The sequence below is a fragment of the Suncus etruscus genome, chromosome 17 (genome assembly GCF_024139225.1).
Source record: "Suncus etruscus isolate mSunEtr1 chromosome 17, mSunEtr1.pri.cur, whole genome shotgun sequence".
NCBI classification, from domain to species: domain Eukaryota; kingdom Metazoa; phylum Chordata; class Mammalia; order Eulipotyphla; family Soricidae; genus Suncus; species Suncus etruscus.
Genome location: NC_064864.1, coordinates 16,445,741 through 16,465,060, shown reverse-complemented (window position 1 = coordinate 16,465,060; position 19,320 = coordinate 16,445,741). Strand labels below are relative to the sequence as shown.

Below are 19,320 nucleotides of genomic sequence, written 5' to 3'. Positions count from 1 at the left end.
AGGAGGCAAAGTCGGGGTGAGGCAGGGCCGCATAAGGGATTTCACTTACCGAATATTCGCAATAAAAAATCGCATTAGTAAGAAAAAAAATTGCAAAAAAATCGCATTAAATATTTGCACCCCGAACGGAACTGCTCAGGGTATGCGAATGTTTAATGCGATTTTTAATGCGATTATTCGGTAAGCGAATACTGCAATATTTGAAGGCCGGCCGCGGGCCACAAAATGTTGTACGGAGGGCCGCTGGACCTCGAGTTTGAGACCCCTGCTCTAGGGAAATTGGGTACACAGCATCTTTGCTGTGATGTGAAAAATTATTTCTTCGGCGGTGAGGAATGTCAAGTTTTCCTGTGGCAGTTTAAGACCAAAGTATTTAGATATAGTAAAGTTGTCTGAAACTTACTGAAAGTTAAAGAAAATGTAGAATTTCTTAAAGCCTTTAATGTGCGCTAGATAACCCATGGCTGAAGCCAAGTTAACCTGGTTCTGAATACTGCATGGTAGTCTGGGTGATACTGAAACAAGATAAAATAAATGAAAGCAAGTCTTCACCTTTCTCCTTGTTTGAAATGATTTTTCAGTTAATTTGTTGAAAAGGACAAATTACCACAAGTGATATGCTGTAGATCTATAATATTGCAGATGAGCCAAATGAGAATAAGATTAATATAGGCAAGTCAAAATGTTTAAAATAGAGATAAAATATTTCAAGTTGGAATGATTCATTCTTGTGGAGATTCTTAGGGGAGACTAGGAGTTCTAGGACAACTCATGTATAAGTTAATATGTTGATGCATTATGATCTATTTTATGGATGGTCTTGATCCATTTTATCAGTATTGACCACACATCACATCACTTTCATCAAAGTCCACAGGGGTTTCAGCGATCAAGGAGATCTGATCTATGGTCAGTTGACTAGACAAAATTTTCTTACCAAAGAGAGGCTTAATTCATTACTTGGAACATGTTCCAGACAGTAAGCAACGATGAACATGATTTGAAACGCCTCTGTGCATGCATGTATGTGTGTGTGTTTGTGTGCGTGTACCCCGAAAACATCTTTGAGGCAGGGAGCAAAATGCTGGTGTTTGCTTGGCTCTCTTTGTTTTTAATGATTGCCTAGATCTGATCAGTACTAAAATCTTTCTGTGTAAGAATCTCTTTCTAATCTGCCACATTTTGCAAACAGAATTTCTGGGACACCTGCTCACTATGAAATAATGACTTTTGGGTGCAATGACTATTTAGCTGTTTGTTAGATGAAAGCCTGTCTTTGTAATTTCATTAGGAGGAGCATTCTCTTATTAGGGTTCTGCAATTTGTATACACTACACAGTTTCAGAAAAGTCATTTCTTTAGGAATTATATTATTAGGGAACTAAACTTAAAGTTTATGTCTTTAATAGTGCGGGTTTTGCAAGTCTTATTATAAAATTAAAAGAAAGATATCTTCAGAAGGCTCCATATCCATCCCCTCGGGCAGTCACGGCAAAAGTGGGATAAACCTCATATGTTGTATATGCTGTTAAGTCTTGTCCCAGGGTCACTGCTTGCTTAAGCTGGGCTGCAGACACAGATGTAGCGGCATTAGGGACAGCATATCCTGGAAGAGAAACCCAAGAAAATATCATCAACAAAGACACATTTTCTCTCATTTTTCTAGTTGTTTTCTTTCTGGAATAGAAGTATGTAATATAATCTCTGAAAGCCAAAGTTGTCATATTTATCTGAAGAGGTATCCTTAGGATCATCATATCCAGACTCAGTGATTTTTTTTGAGTGGGGATTTTTACCCACACTGGGCAGTACGTAAGGGCTATTTCTAACTCTATTCTTAGGGATATCTACTGTTCAGAGATCATTGATGGTGATCGTTATTGTAGTGAAAGAAATTCTAGTCAGCATTGGTGAAAGGCAATTCTAAAGCCTTAGCTCTTGTACTAGCTCTATGGTCCAGCAATTTATTTTGAATCTTGGATTTTTCTTAATGCTTTTCTTTTTTTAAAAATTAATATTTTTATTTAAACACCATGATAACAAACATGTTTATAGTTGGGTTTCAGTTATAAAAAGAACATTCGTCACCAGAGCAACCTTCCCACACTCAATGCCCTCATTCCCCTCTTTCCACACCCCCTGCCTGTATTCAGGACAAGCATTCTACTTCCCTCATTTATTAATATTGTCATGGCAGTTGTCAGTGTAGTTATTTCTCTAACTGAACTCACCACTCTTTGTGGTAAGCTTTATATTGTGAGTCTCATCTCTGGGGATTATAACAATAATGTATTTTATTTTTCTTTAATCCCATAGATGAGTGAGACTATTCTGTGTCTCTCTCTCTCTCTCTCTCTCTCTCTCTCTCTCTCTCTCTGATTTATTTCACTCAGCGTAATAGTAGAATGTCATTTAAAATACTCTAGAGAAGTATTTTAGAGAAGTATTTCTCAAATATCAGCCTTCCATGTCTGAATCAATTCATACCTGAGAGCTAGAAACACTGATAGGCTTTAAGACACAAATATAACAAGGTTCTGAGCTGATTAAGATTTAAATTTAAAACTTCTCCAGAGGGCATCAGCTTTTACACAGGAGAGGAGGCAGATGAGTTGATGGATCATGTTGCTCATTCTCCTACACATCTTTTCTCTTCCTCTCCCCCAAGTCAGTGGTTAAAACTAGTGTTTTCCCCAGTGAGAATGTGTAGGGACTGTCTCGAAAAGGAAAGGTATTGAAAAAATTTTAATAAATATATTTTGGGTTTGTGGGCCACATCTGGCAGGGCTCAGGGGATACTCCTGGCTCTGCACTCAGAAATCTCTCCTGGAAGGCTCAGGAGACCATTTGAAATTGAACCCGGGCCAACTGCAGACAAGGCAAATCCACTGTGCTATCATTCCAACCTCTGATTTTTTGTTTTTGTTTTTTTTTGGGGGGGACACATCCAGTATGCTCAGGGGTTACTCCTGTGCTCAGAAATCACTCCTGGCAGGATTAGGGGACCATACAGGACACCAAGGATCAAACCTGGGTTGACCACATACAAGGCAAACACCTTACCCTCTGTGCTATGGCTCCAGCCCTGAAAAACTATTTAAAAATTTGTTTTTTTCATATGGAGTCATAATAGCAAATCCCTAGCCAGTCCAGTTAAGCCTGTGAACCCCAATAATCTTCCCACTCAACCATCAAGTTGCTTGTAGTTGGAGATAATGAAGCATGCCACTCCCCTGCGAGAACCATGAATTTGAGTGATAAGGAAGTCATCCATCTGTTTCTCAGAAGTATTATGTCTTCCTGATGATTAACTTTCACTTCTGAAGAACCCTAACAACAATTATATAAAAGAAGTTTCCCATTAATGTTTTAGACCCTAACATGGAATATTTTTGAGATGATTCCAAAACGGCAAATGAAGACAAAGAAAGGAAAAAGTATACTTAGGATACAAAGGGAGACCTGATTAAAAAAAATATCTCTATTTGGTTTATGAGTTGTGGAAGTCTGCCTAACCCCAGACACATTGATTGCTTTCTGGTGGTTTTTAGAAAGTGGTGGCAGGAAGCTGGCTGGACTATTAAAAATAAAAATGAATCCCATTCCTTGGCTTGTTCATTTGGGGCAGTAATGCTGACTAATGCACTAGTGAAGTCTAGTATATTTTCCAAATATATGAAAAATGTGGTTACAATTATTTTCATAATTTTCTCATTAATTCTAAAGTAAGGTGTGTCTATACGTGTGCATGCATGCGGATATGTGCATGTATGTCTAGTGTAAAGTTTATATTTAGGGATTTACAATTGTTTTCAGTTTGACGAATTTCTTAAAAGCAAGGGTAATTGTGTTTCAAACAGATTGTTCCCTTGGAATCTATTATTCTATGCTTAATTCTGTAGTGAAAGTTTTGAGAGGATCTCAAATTCTTAAGTATTTCTCAAACAACACTCATGTCCTAAATATTTTTAACTTCTTCCAGGAGTAAAGAGAAGTTAAAATAAGATAAATCATTCTTGAATAATATCTCTCCAATGTGATAGCAAACTTTAAATTCTCTAAACAATTATTTATTTTTATAGTTCATTATTTAAGTGTCTTTGGGGTGCAGCTTTCTTCAATATATGAGCTCAACTTTCTATAAGAAATTAGAAGGTCTGACTCAAATCCCAGTAGACAAATGCATTAATACCCCACTTTATGGAAAGTAAATCCAAGACCTAATAGCCCCAGTATTGCCCAAAGGCCACCTTGCCTTCTGTAGTGGCAGCTGTTGGTTGTCTTGGTAACCTCAGGGACACACTATTTACATCCTAACGCGACAAAGCTGAATTGAGGTCAACTGAGAGTGAACATGTTTAGTTTCAGGCTCAGATGGAGAGTGGGGGACATATTAGTAAATTATGAGAAGTAAAAGTAAATGAGGCTAATTCCGAATAGTATGGATATGAAGAATATCATTCTCATACATGGGCATGCCCGACATATGAATTTACCATCGATAGAATAACATATTTCTAAGTGTAGGCAGATCCTGCTTAGAGCTTTTAGAAGTATATTAACTCAAGACAGATTGTATCAGAGGTAACTTAAAGACAGTGGTGACTTTAGCAGTGGATGGTGTTAGTACTTTTGTACATTACTTCCACAAATATTAGCATTATTGTAACCATATTACCTTTACTCTAATAAGGATTTTTTAAATAAAATGAATATTTTTGGTGGAATCACAGTTGGTGATGCTAAGGAGTTACTCCTTGCACTGTACTCAGGAATCACTCCAGTTGGTGTTCACAGAATGCCAGGAATCAAACCTGGTTTGTTGTATGCCAGAAATGTACCTTAATTGCTGTAGTATCTCTCTGGCCCAAGAAAAGAAATTTTATTAGTGAAAATAATAGACTTGTTTTGATGCTAAGAAAAAAATATTTTTGTTTAAGTTCCTTTAATCTCTAGAGGATACATTTTTAATCATTAGATTTGTCCTGAGTATATAATATGTTAGCACAAGTGTTTTAAGTATGATCCTGAAGGCATGTATGAACTGACTGGCTTTACTTTAAGCAATGTGATGCTCCTAAATTAAAATTATAGAACAGATTAGGATCTGGAGAAATAGTACAGTGGCAAGGCCCTTGCCTTTTATGCAGTTACATTAGGTTCAATCTGAGGCATCTCCACAAAATCTCCAGAGAACTTCTAGGAGTAATCCCTGAGCATAAAACCAAGCCCTGAGTAACACTAGTTTTGGCTCCCAAACAAACAAACAAAAAAAACATAGAGAGGTAAATGAAGTTGGACTATCCATGTATTGAAATGACTTCACTTTGTCTCCCTCTCTGTTCTTCACACACATAAAGTAATATGACAAGATAATTTAAGAAAGTAAGAGAGGGGCCGGAGTGGTGGCGCAGTGGTAGGGAGTTTGCCTTGCAAGTGGCTGACCTAGGATGGACCTGGGTTTGATCCCCGATGTCCCATATGGTCCCCCAAGCCCAGGAACAATTTCTGAGCACATAACCAGGAGTAACCCATGAGTGTCACTGGGTGTGCCTTCCCCCCAAACAAACAAACAAACAAACAAAGCAAGAGAGAAAGTTCACTGGGTAAGTTTCCTGTCTTGCATGCACCTGACCTGGGTTTGATCCCCAACACCACATATGATCTCCCATGTATTTCAAAGAGAGGTCTTTGAGTAAAAAGTCAGGAGTAAGACAGAGTACATCTGGGTATGGCCTCCCTCCAAAAATAACAACATTTAAGAAAAATGTGTCTGCATTTCTTCCAGAGAGCCAACTAGTTGCTTCTTCATAGAGTAATGAAAATAGAATTAAATATTAGAATTACAGATAGTTTCCAGCTATTTCTCAAGAGCTTATTGAATTTTGCCAAACTCATCTTCTCAATGCTTGGTTTCTTCATCTGTATACCAGAAAAGAACCGGTGACAGTAGGTATGTCCTGTGGTGTTACGAGCATCACTGACATGATGGAAAGCAACGTGGGTTTTCAGGTGAGTACCTGATCAGCTATAAATAGGTAGTTGCGAAATTTCATTATGGTCAAAAACCAACACAACAGACCAGATGCCCAAAATTGGATTCATTTAAGTCCACACAGCTGTTGAGGGCTGAGCAGACCAGACCTCAATTCTTTCGCCTAGCTCAGTTCTCTTCCTTCATACTTTAATCGTTCATTCATCTGGCACATTCTTTTTGGTTACAGATGGTGCACATCAGGCTTATTTTAGATGGAGTTCACAAGTAACTCTGCGAGTCTGTGGTACCAAGGAGGGTTCCCCAAACACGCTGTGCATGGCACCATTTGGGGTACACATTTTCCATACCTGGAAAAGCAGTAGCAGAAGCAACAGCTGCAGTTGCGGTGGGAGCTTCGGCCCCGTCAGTGGGGATGCCTAGGGTTTGCAGTGTGTACTCAGCTGCATATGTCTTTGCTTCATCCACATAGGCACTTAGCTTGGGAGGTGTGAAAGGATGGCTGGAAAGCACAGTTTATATATATATATATATATATATATATATATATATATGTATATATATGTATATATAATATATATGTATTTATAAGTAGGAACATTTATGAATTCACCTAGACATTCACAGTTTATGAAATTGAAACATTCTTGTAACTCATTAATATGCATGGTTTTTTATGAGATACATATGAATCATGATGAGTCTTACAATATCTAGCATTTCAAGAAGAAAGTAAAATTCAAGGCTCATATCCATTAACTGCAAAAATAGAGGCTTGGTAAAAAAAATTTAAATGATCACGTATATAGAAGTTTCAATGGTTCTTGCCACTACAGTGATAAAACAACATACTATTGCTTTTTATTTCTTTTAATTTTTACTTAATTTTATGCCTGTAGCTTCCATTCTTTTGTTATGCTACATAATACTCATTGTTTATAGTTGATATGAAATTTGGGAGCATTCATAGACCAGTAAATTACACATCTCAGTATTTACATTTAAGGAAAAATGAGCAGGTAGTAAACTTCAATATTAGCTTGTTAATTAGTAATAAAACAATCTAACTTATTAAGAATTTTGGGAAATTACATACATTGCAGGATTCTGGTTGGCCAGAGCAGGAATTGTTATTTTGTATAGGAATAGCTGTCTTTGGTCTTGTCCAATGGCAGAATGTAGCTGATATACTGGCTGTCCCCAGTTATTTTTTTGACAGATTTCTTCTAATATCTATAATTGCAAAAAAAGTGGTTTTCCTTCAAATATCACATATGCATTTTTTCTTAAGCCATTTAAATGCTCATCTTCAGTTTAGAAGATGTAAAATGCCACATGGCTTAATGACTCATAACATTTAAGATGAACTTCATTTGAACTCTATTTAAAATGCTATATTCATTAATTCATAAAAATTATTTTCACACCATTTACTCTAATATATTTATTTTTAGCTTAATCCATTAGTTGTAAATTTTTACCAAGTGTTTAATTTTATAACTTGCTCAATATATTTATTCTATTAAAATTGGTATTTCATCACAGTGTGATTGGGGTATTCATTATTATTCCCAGATCTCCTGTTTATAAATGGTTTAGAGATGATAATATTAGAGCAAATTTTCATATCAGCTGTTATTGTTTTACTTTCACCTCTTCATACAAATTTAAGAAACTATGGTATTTACTCTTAAGCATATGGGTATTTTTAATACCTATGTTTTGTAAAATACTACTGGCTATTTTGAAATGATCTCATTTTTAGCAATTTCCTGAACTTTTTTTCTTCTATTACTACTGCAAATGGAATCTTTGCTAAAGGCACATATTTTCTTTACTCCAGAGTCATTTGGGTGGCCCACAAATTCTTATAATCCCATTAGTCAGTAGATTCAGTAAACTGTGCAAACAGGGCCTAAGTTTGAAGGAAAAAAAAAAAACACAACTCAGCAGAACAGAGAAATGCCCCAGGGATGAATCAGTGAAGCTTTTTGCCTCATTTGTTCTAATGGTACTCCAGCTACCATAGTCCCCCCTCCGCCCCCCAGTTTATTAAAACTGTAGATGACTCCTCTGTTTTCTGTTAGTTTTTTCTCTCTAATGCTCATCACAGCTTGTCATCTAGAATGCATTCTCTAAGGTTCCTAAACATCAGTAAATTAGCCAATAACTAACTGCTAGATTAGCTGAAAATTATCCGCTGATTTGTTCATTCCCATTGCGCAAACTCTTGCTGAAGGAACATAGACTCTATCACTATGCAGAGTAGTTCCTTGGATCCTGGTTGGAAGTTCATCATTTCACGCTGGCATTTTTAAGGCTCTGTGTTGAAGGAGGTGGCATGATCATTAATTTCTTTGTCATAATTACAGAAAACTAGAAGCAAATTACAGAATACTAATAGATGACATATATGATGATTTGCATATAACATAAATCATGATCGATTTCTAATCTGGGTTTAATAGCAGAATCAAAGATTACTCATTACTCATGCATAGTATCACAGGTCTTAGAACTGTAATGAATGTGAAATTTCATAACTATTTTTACTTTCTTAAGTAATTTTTAGGGATTTCTATACTTTAAGTTTCTTGTTTTGGATTTTTACCCAAGATAGATCGAATGACTTGCTTTTGTGTTTTTATTTTTTTCTGAGCAAAGCTCCATAATAGTGCTTCTCAGCTCCTATTTTAACTCTATTAATTTTATGTGTGAGTATCTTCTCATTGGGCTATATATTGGAGGAAGATGGCTGCCAAATGAATGGTGTTTGGATCAATAGTTGATCTTTACTATTTTGGTGAGATTTTTTAAATTGTTTGGATAGGGTTAATCAACATCTTAGATGAACTAATTTGTATATATATGAAAAAGCCATTAATCTATAAAAATACATTCACTCTGAAATTCTAAAAAAATCAGGTTTTCTGTATGATTACAATAATTAGCCTACTCCATAAATGTGGCATGAGAGCAGTGATACAGTGATATTTCATAAAGGTTTATAGAAACTGAACAACTAGATGGTGGTAGTTGAGGTATAGTGTTTCTGCAGACACTGGGTAGTCTCTGAGAGCACTGTAAGGGTTAACCTCAATTCTGTTTTGCTTTGCTTTTAATCCAGTTTTTCCATTTCCATTCTGGAACAACTTTTACTTTTCCAATGATAAAAATCACAACTTCACACAGAACCATGGAAACAGAACTGTGGAATGAAAGCAATAACAATTTATCATATCATCACTGCACAACTATAATCCTTGTAGACTTAATTGATATGGCCGATGACACCTCAGATAGATAGTAAGTCTAATGATATTGCCAGAGATAACATGGCATTTTCTCTTAAATAAGTTCCAAAGAAAAAAATGTCTTTGATGGTCTACATTTTTTCTTATTATGACTATTCTTTATTTATTAACCACCCTGACTGACACAGCTGCATTTATTCTCAGCTAAGGTCTTTGCTTCATATTATTTTTGTTAAAGGTATTAGTTGGTAATTGATGATTATTTTAAAAAAAAGTATAATTATTTTCTTACAGTGCTTTAGGGTTTACTCCTACCTAGCTCTGTGCTCAGATATCACTCCTGCTAGTGCTCAGGAAATCATATGTGGTACAGGGGAATCAAGCTAGAATTAAAAGCAAAAAAGTCAAGTGACTTAACTCCCAAATAGATTTTAAAGGCTCTCAAGATTTTTGTTTTATTTTTTTAAATTTATTTATTTTTGTTTGGGGGCCACACCCTGTGATGCTCAGGGGTTACTCCTGGCTATGTGCTCAGAAATCGCTCCTGGCTTGGGAAACCATATGGGATGCTGTGATTGACCTAGGTCTGTCCTGGCTCAGCCTTGTGCAAGGCAAAAGTCCTGCCTCTGTGTTATTGCTCTAATCCCAGAGTTTTGCATTTTAAAAGAACTTTAATAGAGGTGTCAGTACACAATTAAAAACAAAAGAAGTCTATAAAGAAACAATAGCATTTGGCATCTAGCATTCTCACACAATTCAATACATAGGTTACTTTGTCTAACAAAAACTTGGTCCCAAATAGGGATCAAGTTAAACTACTTAATGTAAGGTAAAGGTAAATAATGTTTCATTTTTTAAATTCCTTTTTGGTTCAACTCAAAGAAATACTACCTACCTGGGGAGCAACTTTAACTCCTTGGGGTTTTAAAGTGACGGGATTCATTGGGGTAAGCTCCATTCCAGGTAAAAGATCATAGAGTTTGTCATCTCTCTTGTCTCCTTTGGCCTGGTATCCACGACCCAGGCCTGTATAAGCCAAATAGCCACGGCCTCCCAGTCCTCTCACTCCCGCAGCCCCTACAGGTACATTCATGTAAATTTCTAGGAATGTAAGAAGGCATTAAACTGAATCAAACCACCAGAAAATCACCCTGAATCTTACTGTAATGGAAAAGTTAGCCCAAGTCACATTGATTATTGACGTGAAGGTTGATAGAAAACACTGGATTCTAATGTAATGAAACTCAATGTAAGGTAGGACTCACTACAGCCTTCACTGATAAAAACAAAATCCAAAACTATCTTTGGAAGACACAAAATTATCAATTCTATTAAATATATAAGCAACTTTAAAATTTCAATACAGAGATTAATTTTCACAATGCTACCATTAATCATTGGTTGACAGTTTCCTGTAGGTTAATGAAAACTGAGAGGTATCTTAAACCATTCAGAATAATATGACCACACATTAAAATAAATTTTACCTATTTTTGTCTCTGTTAAGTAAATTGGAAATTTTAGCTGCTGTAGTAACCATTGTAGGACCCATTGTAATACCAACATTAAGAAAATCTGTGGTACCGTTTTTTCTTTCATTTGTGTTTATAAGAAACTTAAATTTCCATTGAGTTTCATTAATAGATTCCTTTTGATTTTTGCTTTGTCATTTACATCTTTGATTTTCTATTGATGGCATAAAAAATAAAAATTAACTTGATTACCCTTTATCACTTATTGATTCTTTTTTGTATAAGAGGCATTTACCCCCACCTCCTCTGAAGCAGGATGCATTTTCCCTACATTACAACTGGTTTACAACTTTTGAATATATATATATAGATTGTCTAATGATAATGCTGTTAGATTGCAATTATATAATGTTTTAATAATATATGTCACAAAATAGAGTGTTCTGAATGGAATTTTGATGCTATATTTTGCATCATAATTTTGGCTGAATGATATTGCAAACTTGAAAATTTTGAGTCTGTAAAACAGTCAGAAAATCGCTTATATAATAATTTGGACACACTCTTTTGCTTCTAATCTAAACCAGTATATGTTCATACATGGTATGTTGTTCATTTTCACAGTTGGTGTCATATTGGGAAAATTTACTGGAATTCTGTTGGCATTAGTTTTATTCTATAATACCTACTTTGAAGAATCTCTAAGCAGAGAAAAATATTTTCTTGGAAATACAAAATGATTTCCTTATCTTTCACATTGCTAGAAATAACAGAACTCAGAAAAAAAGCTTAAACATTTGGAATATTTATACCCTTCAACAGGAAAGATTTATTATTTGGCAATCATAATAGAGTGACTAGATTGATTTTTTTCTATTTAAAATTTCCTATTTAATTGCATACATCCTGGAAAAAAATTAATTCATTACTTAGTAGAATTTCTGTGTCAAAGGGATAGTACATATTTCTTGAGGAAAATTAGATGAGAACAGATTCTATATATTATAATACTTTGTGATTTATATATAAAAACTGCATTGAATCATTCTCAAATATACATGTTTCTAGAAATGTTTTCTTACTTGAGATAATTAGATTCCTTGCTGCTCTCACTTGTAAGTTTTATAATGAGTCACATGTGATTTCAGTATGATGGTCCAGAGATAAGGAAGATGTTAACAATTGTGAAACTAAATTTTTAGTTTCTGTAAATGTTATGGGCTCAAGCACAGAAAAATTTGTATTTTACTCATTTTTTGTTCTAATCAAGTTTTTTTCTATAACCAGTTGTAATGTAAAAAGAAAAGAATCCTATATAGAAGGAAAACTGCTGATAAAATATTTGATTTTTTAATAAACAATTTTCAGTTCTCTTTCTCCCATGTGTCCATCCAGTCTGCCTGAGGCAATTGCAGTGAAAATTATTTGGGATTTAATTATAGTCAGACAAGGGCTGACTGTGTTACCTCGAACAGAAGGAGTTCGGATAATAGGCCTGTTGCTAAGATGTCCTTTGGTGGCTGGGAAATGAAGGCTGGGAATTGCTGCATAGGGTTGAGGGGCATAAAAGATAGGAGCTCCAAGGTAGGCTGTGGTAGGGTCATAGACATGGCCCAAAGAATAGGTATATTCTCCCTGCAGCATGGCGCCTCTTCCGCCTGTGCCGCGGGTATACCTAACATAACTGTCTTTGTCCACTGGTTTGGCGAGGGTCACTTCAATGGGGGAACCATCCAACATCTGGAAAAAAGAAAAGGCATTGGAGAATCTATGAAGACAACCAAATGGGACCTTCTTTGTATTTGCTTATTTATCTCCATATTTATAGAATTGCTTTAATTCTATTTCTTTTGTCAGTATGTCTATATTATACATGTATACAAACCTATATGCATATAGACTAGCCTATGTGTGTTAACTTTTTCCAGAACTGTTTTTGTGGCACATTGAATATAATTTTCCAGTAGGTTTGACAAGGAGAAATTATCCACTCACTATTGACATTTTGCTTATAAATTTGTTTTTCAAGCTAGAGAATTTTCTCCAATTTTAATGTCACATGTTAGCTTTTAAATGCATTTTCTGTCGTTCTAAGAGCTGTAGTTTAATTATGGACATAACATAATCTCTAATATTGAACAATACAATGATGATGAAAGGAAACCAATCAGCTACTATCAGTTGCTAGCAATTATTTACATTTTGGCATCAGCAGCCCAGTGAGCCTTTAAATGCTTAGATTCTTAGGGCAGTTACATAATAGGACTTTTTTTCACCTGTAAAAAGTGGCTTAAAAATGTAGGTAGAGGTGCTGGGAAGATCGTTCAATGGGCTGGAATATAGAATTTGCCTGTTGTCTGTGAACCTGGCTTAATTCCTTGGGCCATATTTGGTAGTGCTTAGGAGTTACTCCTGGCTCTGTGCTCAGAAATCGCTCCTGGCTCAGGGGACCATATGGGATCGAACCACATCAGTCCTGGATTGTTGTGTATGTAAATATTTTAGGGAATTATTATGTGACTGACCCTACCCTGATAGGTGATTGTGCCCTATCGTAGGGTGTGACCTGGCATTCTGTCCCCACCCTAGGGTGGTACCTGATTCTGCTTCCACCATTGGGTGGTACCTGATTCTGGGGGATAAAAACAAGGGTCTGTGGAAGGCGAGAGGCTTTTGGCTGGAACTTATGCTGAGTACTTTAGTCTTGTCCACCGAATAAAGCTAATGTTTCCACAAGCCTGACTGTCTGCGAGCTGTTTACCCGCCGTTTCACCTCAGAACCGTTGGCTGGACAGGGTGGCAGATGCGTGCTCCGAGCTGGAGGGGAAAAACCTCCTCCTCCAGCCCTCCATCAGTCAACCTCTTCAGGGGCTGACTTGCAACACTGGATCAACTGCATGCAAGGCAAATGCCCTGCCACTGTTCTACCTCTCCATCCACAGCCTTGTTTTGTTTTTTTAAATAAAATTCTTATGTCTAATGTTGAGCTCTTCATGTTTTTCTTAGTCTACCTTACCTTCCCATTTAAAGCTTTCATAGCTTCAACTGCATCTTCTCGGTTACTAAAGTGCACAAAAGCATAGTCTCGGATTTTCTTTACCCTCTCCACAGCACCTGCAAATAGAGTGAAGTAGCTTTATTAACAAACTTGATATATACTTTGAAAATATATTTTATACTTAGCTTCCAAGAGTACTTAGTTTTGTTGTTGTTGTTGTTGTTTTTTGTCTTTTGGGACACACCCAGTGATGCTCAGGAGTTACTCCTAGCTATGTGCTCAGAAATTGCTCCTGGCTTGGGGGACCACATGGGACGACAGGGGATCAAACCTTTTTTTATATTCACTTGGATAAAGTACAGGTTTTTATACTTAATCTTGTTTTCAGAAATAACATAGGATGCAGCCCTGTGGCAGGAGAGATCAGAAGTGGAAATGTCTTCTCTTTTCTTCTTATCAAATTTCAGAATATCTTCCACTCCTCACTTTCAAGATAATTCATATTTCCACTACCGTATGTTCCATTGGCTATAAATTATGCTCCTTTGCAATGACAGTACAATTATAAAGTAAGGGTAATTACAAAATTTACTGGTAGAGTCAGAGCAATAGTACAGTGGGCAGGTGCTTGTCTTATGCAGCCAACCCGAATTCAATCCCTGGTGTCCCAGAGCCCTCAATAAGCAATTCTAAGTGCAGAGCCAGGAGTAAACCCTGAACACTGCCGGTGTGGTCCCCAAACAGAACAAACGAACAAAATTACTGGCATTTCTCATTCTATTCAATCCTTGACTTACTATGACAAAGATTGTAAAAAGCAAAATTATCTGGCCAGGTTGAGACATTAAGTAAATCTATCTGAAATCATGAAGCGTGGAACATATAAAATAATGAACTCCCAACATGGTCTCTTAGTTCTTCAGTATCTGGGAGGTTAATTATCATAACTACCCATGACTTGCCTTGGTAACTGAGTGTTAAGAGGTTGGACAATTCCAAACTTCCCTTCCTTCATTCTTTAGTGCCTTCCTCCATCTATGTTGCACTAGACTCCCTGAGAACTAGATATGCTTCAGAGGTGTCTTGTTTTGTCTTCACCCAGTTTCAGTAACTCTTACACTGGATAGTTTAATTAATATGCATGAAATGAGTGACTCTTATCCGTTTATTCTCCAATTTCTACCCTCACATTAGCTGGATAATATTTCAGATGATGATGTGTTCTCAGAGTCTGCTTATATATTAAAATTGTCTTGTAGTTGTTGAACAGTAACATTTATTGACCTCATAATACAAATTAGAAACTGAGACTTCATACCATAAAGGCTGATTTTCCCTATAATAGAATTTGTCATATGACTTATTTTATTGTTTCTTGGTATTTTTTTTTTGGGGGGGGGGGCACATCTGCCATTATTCAAGCTGCATTCATGGCTTAGCAGGGATCACTCCTAGTAGTGCTCAGGGAAACATACAGGGTGCCAGGGATCAAACTTGGGTTGGCTGCTTGCAAGACAAGTGCTATCTATACCTGTTATATTATCTTTCAAGCTCCTTTTATGTTTCAAAGTTAATGTCTTGGAGTTTTTTTTATTGATTAAACATCATTAAACAGAGGCTGTGACAATATATTTGTTCCATTATATGTGAGTATGCATTAAAATGACATAAAAAGACTGAAACCATCATATAGTGAATAGGTAAATGTTATTGTTTCTTATAAACCTGTCCTCAGCCTATTAATAACATAAAAAAGAAAAATACGTGCAAGCCAAAGGAAGGATTGTCAGTGGGCCTTGATTCTCAAAAAGTGGATAACATACTTCTTCCATGAGCTTCATTAAAACTTAAAAGAAATGTAAATACTTGGGTTCATCTCAGTCAAAAACTATGCAGTAGAATCAACATTTTTTTATTTTCTTTTGTTTCTATTTTTAAATAAAATTTTATTGATTAAATTTTGATTTACAATACTATAAAATATCAGGAGTACAGCTTCACAACTCTTTTTTATATATCTGTATACACCCACACACCCCCCCACACTCCCCTCATATATATACCCACACACTATGAACTAGATATATCTAAGGCTATTACACCAAGAAAACAACTTTTTCTGCTCCTGATAACCATCATATTTTAAAGATTTTGAGTAATTTTTGTAGTTTTTTTGCTTTGTTTCCTTTGGTACTTATTTAATTTATTATTAAAGTCATTTGGTTATTGTCTTTCAAGTTATGTCATTTTGCTTCTACCTCACTGATTAAGGTAATTATATCTCAATTTACATCATGAAATAATGATCCAATAATATAAATTAATGTGATATACACATCAACAATGAAAGAAGAAAATTATGTGATAATATAAACATACACATAGAATGATAACCTCAAAAAAAAAGGGAAGAGGAGCTTACTTCATTATAGTAAAATTATAGTAAAGAAAAATCACAAACCCATGATTAACATCTTAGTGGAAAGATTTTTAAATTTACTCATATCAAGTCTGTACACTCTCATATTATTATGAGCCATAGTATTAGAAATTCTAGTAACAACAAAGAAGATAGTAAAGGGATTAAAATCGCAAAAAATGGGGCCGGGAAGGTGGCGCTAGAGGTAAGGTGTCTGCCTTGCAAGCGTTTGTGTAGGATGGACCGCGGTTCAATCCGCCCAAGCCAGGGGCGATTTCTAAGTGCATAGCCAGGAGTAACCTTTGAGCATCAAATGGGTGTGGCCCCCCAAAAAAACAAAAAAAATGCAAAAAATTCAAACTATTACTATTTATAGATTACAGTACATATGTACTGTATACATACAGTACATATTACGGTACCCTTAAGGCTGTACCAGTATGCACCAATATGTTCTCCATACCAGAAACAAGCTTTCTGGGCATTTGCCTGCATGCAGCTAATTCAGGTTCAATTTCCCCGTACCTTCTATAGTCCCTTAGCCTATCATTAGTGATCCCTGATCAGGAGTAAGTCCCATCCCCTTCAGATGTGACCCCAAAGCAAATCAGAGCAGCAACTGCTCCAAAACTTCCTAGAAACAATAAACCAATAGAGTAAAATGACAGACAACAGAATATACTTTAAAAATTAGGTTGCATTAAAGAGTCAGAGTGATAATAGAGCGTATAGGTTCTTTTTTTACATGTGGCCAACTGGGGTTCAATCCCTGGCATCCCATATGGTCCCTTGAACCCAGTAGGAATGATGTCTGAGCTTAAAACCAGGAGTTATCTCTGTGCTCCACTGGGTATGGCCTCCAAACAAAAATAAAACAAAAAGGTTTAAATCTGATTTATAGACTATGTAAAAAAAAAGAATATTAAAAAAAATCACACTTATAATTGTATCAAAAATTAGGTACTGATGGAGTAGTTTAACAAAGTAGGTGAAAGGTTAGCTTATGGAAAACTTTAAGTCACAATGAAAATAAATATAAAATGTAAGGAAATGGAAAAACATTTATGTTAATGAATTAAAAGAATTAACATTATTAAAATGACCACCCTACCAGTTCACTGTACAGATTTAATCCATTCCCTTTCAAAATATCCATTGAGTACTGGAGTAATAGTACAGCAGGTAGATTGCTTGCCTTGATGCAGCCAACCTAGATTAGACCACTGGCAGCCCAAATGGTCCCCTGAGTTGGCCAAGTGTGAGTGATTCCTGAGTGCAGAGACAGGAGTAAGCTTTGAGCACCACCATGTGGCCCTAAAGCATAACCATACAAATGAAGACAACCCACCAATACAAAAACAAAATTACCATATATTTTAAAATTTTGGGGGAGCCATGAGTCTTAAACTATATTTGGTCTGTGCTCAGGGTTACTCCTGGTAGTACTCAAGGGATCATTTCTTATGCTGTGGGATGAACTGGAGTTCATTGGCTACATGCAATGCAAAAACTTTACCCTCTGAACTATATCTTTGGTCCAAAGACATACAATAAATACAGTGAAAGTTTGTATGGAACCATAAAAATTCTTAGAACAATTCTGAGGAAAAAGAATATGAGAACCATTGAGTAGTTAATTTGAAAGTGAACCACTAAATTATAATAATCAGAACAGCATGGTAATGGAATTAAATCTGACTCTCATAAAATGGGATATAATTGAGAGCCAGGGACTAAATCCTAAAATATATGAGTAGTTTATTTATGACAGAGGAGCCAAGAAAATTAAGTGGAAGAAGGAAAATATCTTCAACCAATAATATTGGGAAAACTAGTAAGCTAAGAAAAAATAAACTAAAATAGTAGTGCACACTAAAAAGTAAATCCAAATACACAAAAGTCGATTTAAAATGGATGATAAACCTCAGATATCTTGAAATCCACAAAATATATTGAGACTACCATAGGTGGCCAAAAGACACATGAAAAAATGCTTCACATCACTAATCATCAGGGAGATGCAAATTAAAACAACTATGAGGAACTTTACATAATGTTAATTTCAAATTGTCTTTAATGCTTTGACAACATGGACAACGAAAGCAAAACAACAACAACAAATAGGATAACAACAAAATAAAAAGTTCTGCACTATAAAGGAATGATATAAATGTATTGAATAGTAGAATAACATCCTAGTAAATTGGAGAACATATTTTTCATACCATACTTCTGACAAAGATAACACATTTAAATCTTATGGATAAGTTAGAAAAAGTAATAAACTAACTTCATAAAACATGTGGAGAAGAGCTGCACAGACACTTCTCAAAGAAGACATACATACATATAGGTTACAAGTGCATGATGATGATGATGATAAAAATGACTGGGAAGATTAAGTGCTGGTGTGAATGTCAACTTGTCTAGTGTTTTGGGGAAACAATATGAATATTCCTTGAAAGACTAGAAATTGAGCATGATCAGTTGAGCATAATCCAGCGATACCATTCCTAGGAATATAACCTAGGAGCCCAAAACCACAATGTAGAAAACCCCTCTGCACTATTAGGTTTATTGCAGCCAATCTGGAAACAACCAAAGAGCCCTAGAACAGATAAGTGAACAAAGGAACTTTGGTACTTCTACACAATGGATTACTACAAAGTATGTTAGAAAAAACGAAGTCACAAAATTTGCTTATACAAGGGTGGATATGGAAAATATTAAGATGAGCAAAATGAGTCAGTGTAGATGGATAGATATAGAACAATTGCACTCATTTATATGAGATATAAAAAAGAGATAGTATGGTAATAATATCCAGAGACAATAAAGACAAAGTCCAATAGAACCAGTTTATGGTAGGCAGCTTGCCACAAATGGCAGGGGAGTGCAGTTAGGGCAGAGAATGGTTCATTATGACAATGATACTTGGGAATTATAAATCTGGGCAAGATCTGTATGTATACTGAAGGGTGATATGCATGATATCTTTTCAGTATCAAAATTTAATGTCTTAAAGGGTAGATGGAGGATGGGAAGGGAAATTGGGAACATTGGTGGCAGGAACTGTGCTGTGGTAAAGGGTCTTGAATCTCAAGAGTGTTGAATGAAACTCAATGATGAACAACTTTGTAACTGTGGAAAAAAATAACCCGAATGTATTATGAACAACCTTA

At 35.7% G+C, this 19,320-nt stretch overlaps 1 protein-coding gene across 3 annotated transcripts in view; it reads right to left on the bottom strand.

The window, feature by feature from the left end:
- The window catches only part of A1CF (APOBEC1 complementation factor), a 98,218-nt gene that overhangs the window by 12,508 nt on the left and 66,390 nt on the right, over positions 1 to 19,320 (bottom strand). Inside the window, exons 7-12 of one of the 3 annotated variants that reach the window (XM_049764612.1) lie at positions 13,738 to 13,835; positions 12,188 to 12,461; positions 10,145 to 10,350; positions 7,092 to 7,228; positions 6,346 to 6,497; positions 1,312 to 1,606 (exon numbers count right to left, since the gene is read on the bottom strand). In XM_049764612.1, coding sequence (XP_049620569.1) covers positions 1,455 to 1,606; positions 6,346 to 6,497; positions 7,092 to 7,228; positions 10,145 to 10,350; positions 12,188 to 12,461; positions 13,738 to 13,835 — 1,019 coding nt within the window. In that variant the 3' untranslated portion in view covers positions 1,312 to 1,454. Of the gene's footprint in view, positions 1 to 1,311; positions 1,607 to 6,345; positions 6,498 to 7,091; positions 7,229 to 10,144; positions 10,351 to 12,187; positions 12,462 to 13,737; positions 13,836 to 19,320 lie in introns of those variants that run through there. The other 2 variants (XM_049764613.1, XM_049764614.1) reach the window with 2 other exon arrangements.